The 2,500-nt window shown below is 43.8% G+C and overlaps 1 protein-coding gene across 1 annotated transcript in view; it reads left to right on the top strand.

The window, feature by feature from the left end:
* Positions 1–2,500, top strand: part of LOC125034120 (G patch domain-containing protein 8-like) — a 53,741-nt gene that overhangs the window by 5,772 nt on the left and 45,469 nt on the right. The window contains exons 2-3 of the mRNA XM_047625805.1: positions 1,866–1,956; positions 2,332–2,446. Of these exons, the coding sequence (XP_047481761.1) occupies positions 1,866–1,956; positions 2,332–2,446 (206 nt within the window). The remainder of the gene's footprint in view (positions 1–1,865; positions 1,957–2,331; positions 2,447–2,500) is intronic.

Here is a 2,500-nt window from a genome sequence, read left to right as displayed (position 1 = left end):
GATTCTCCTCTATCTCTTCCTTTCGTCGACTATTTTAAACTACTTTCCTCTAATCGGATGATTTTCTTACTCTCTCTGTCATCAGTTACTTCTCATACTCTTCCTTTTATTGTTTTTTATTCATGCATTTTCTTTCATTTGCTGTTTTTTATAGTCTTTCTCTTATCGGCTGTTTCCACCCCCCCCCCCTCTTTTTATCGGTTATTTTCGTATGCTCCCATCGTATCAAACCCTTTTTCCTGTGGCCGAAAAACGTGCCTCCGCCAGTCGCCTGCTATCTCTCTCCTCTCCATCATATTTCCCTTCTTCTTAAGCTTTTATCCTCTTCTTGTCAGCCTTTTTGCTGGCTTATCCTTTCCTATCTGTCATCTATCCTTTCTCTCCATCACGCTCTCCTTTTGGCTTCATGAGAATTAATGGGGGACAGGGAAGGGGAGAAGCTGGGGAAAATTAATGTTTTTTCCCCCGACATTTCCCGTTCCTTCCCCTCCTCCGCTGGCCATTCTGCCCCGCCCCTTTGCCCTCGGTCCCTCGATCCCTTCCCCTATATTTAATTTCGATCATGTGGCTTATCTCCCTTATCTATGGCCTCCCTTCCCCCCTCCCAGAGTCAGCCTCAACTAATTATTATTCCCATTAAATTTCGGTCACTTCCGGGAAACGCAGAGGGGGAGGTGGTGCATAATTGTTGCAAATCAGCCCCCTCCCCCGCAGCCACCCACCCGCCCATCGCTCGTCTCTCTGTCCGTCTGACTTTTGGCCCACATTCCTCTACCTTTAATCTCTCTCTCTCTCTCTCTCTCTCTCTCTCTCTCTCTCTCTCTTTCTATATATATATATATATATATATATATGTCTGTGTGTGTGTGTGTGTGTGTGTGTGTGTATGTGTGTGTGTGTGTGTGTGTGGTGTTTGTGTGTGTTTGTGTGCGCGTGTGTGTGTGTGTGTGTTTGTGTGTTTGTGTGTGTGTGTGTGTGTGTGTGTGTGTGTGTGTGTGTGTGTGTGTGTGTGTGTGTGTGTGTGTGTGTGTGTGCGTGCGTGTGTGTGTGTGTGTCTGTTTATCTATCTCTCTTTCTCTGTCCCACATGCCTCCTTCCTTTCTCTCACAGCCTCTGCTCAGAGATCACTCCTTGGAGAAACTTTATGAGTTATAAAGCTTAAAGTTCCCATGCTTGTATCGACAGGGGAGGCAGAGAAGGACTCTGTTGTGTCTTCCCTTTAGCTGTGTTATTATTTCTCTCTTTTCGTAGAGGCGTCATAAATCTGGATCAGCTAATCTAAACACCGTTGTGGGAGCTCAGATGCGCTATTGTGGTGTAAGTTGGTGAATCCAACCTAAAATAGATTGTATGTCAGAGGGGAAAAGTAGCCATTTTACGCTGGCAACTTTGGCGGCGCAGTGGATGTTGCCACTTCTGGTATAAATAATAAATTATTCACATCTCCATCTAGTCTGATATAGAATAGTAAGACTAGTAAGTCGTCGAATAGCTGAAACTATGATTAGTGTGTGAATTTCCTTAAAAAAAAAAAATTGCACACGTAAAATTCACAGTGCCAATTGTGAAGGCTAGTGTGTGTTGTATGCCCGTAATTGCATGTAAGAACATGTTCGTATGATCATGGACTTTTCTCGGATGTTTGCAATTCAATTAAAATATTCTGTGTGCATTATTATGATTACGTGTCTTTGATATTTACTGTAATAGTTTTGATACACATATGAATGTAGAGCCAGATTGTTACAGAAAAAAGGGGACACACATAACGAAAAATAAGAGGAAGTGTGGGAGAAGAGTAAGCATCCATATATATATATATGTAAATTTCTACCCAAAATATCATACGTCTCTTGACTTCACAGCCCGACATCAGTTTTCAAGGAACGTTGCAAGGCTCAGACATCCAGGGTTCAAACCACTGAGCATAATTGTTTCCTAAGAGAAGATTTAAGTGTAACGACTCTGTCTCGACGACCCTCCCTCCTTCTTCGTCGCCGGCAGTCTGGCGAAGGCGACGTCTGGGAGCCTTAACGCACGTTCGATATCGGCCTCAGTGAAATGATTAAACAAACGTGAAAGACTTTATTTTTTCCCCTCTCCGCGCGCGCGTGTGTGTGTGTATGTGTGTGTGTGTGTGTGTGTTCGTATATGTGCGTGTCTGTGAGTCTGTACCTCTGGGTGTCGGCGCGTGCATGTGTGTGTGTCTGCGTGTGTGTGTGTACATCACTTTATCAGAAAACGAAACTCGCATTAAGTAGGCTGAAATTAAAATAAAATAAAAAATGTTACACAGGCAATAAGAACTTTTTTCTCCGAGTGTACAATCAGACCAAGCGAAGGACGAGAGAACGTGTGCACCAGCTGGAAAAACTTAATCAATTTTACCTGGCCAGAAGTCGGTTTTATAGGATCGTAGTGGCCGCGTATCCCACTACTGTTCATGGTTTGTTTATTACGCTTGTTCCCTTCCACCTGCCAGTGTCAAGGAGGTGGCGGG

This window comes from Penaeus chinensis, chromosome 1 (genome assembly GCF_019202785.1).
Source record: "Penaeus chinensis breed Huanghai No. 1 chromosome 1, ASM1920278v2, whole genome shotgun sequence".
Classification (NCBI taxonomy): Eukaryota; Metazoa; Arthropoda; class Malacostraca; order Decapoda; family Penaeidae; genus Penaeus; species Penaeus chinensis.
This window is presented reverse-complemented; position numbering and strand designations above follow the sequence as displayed.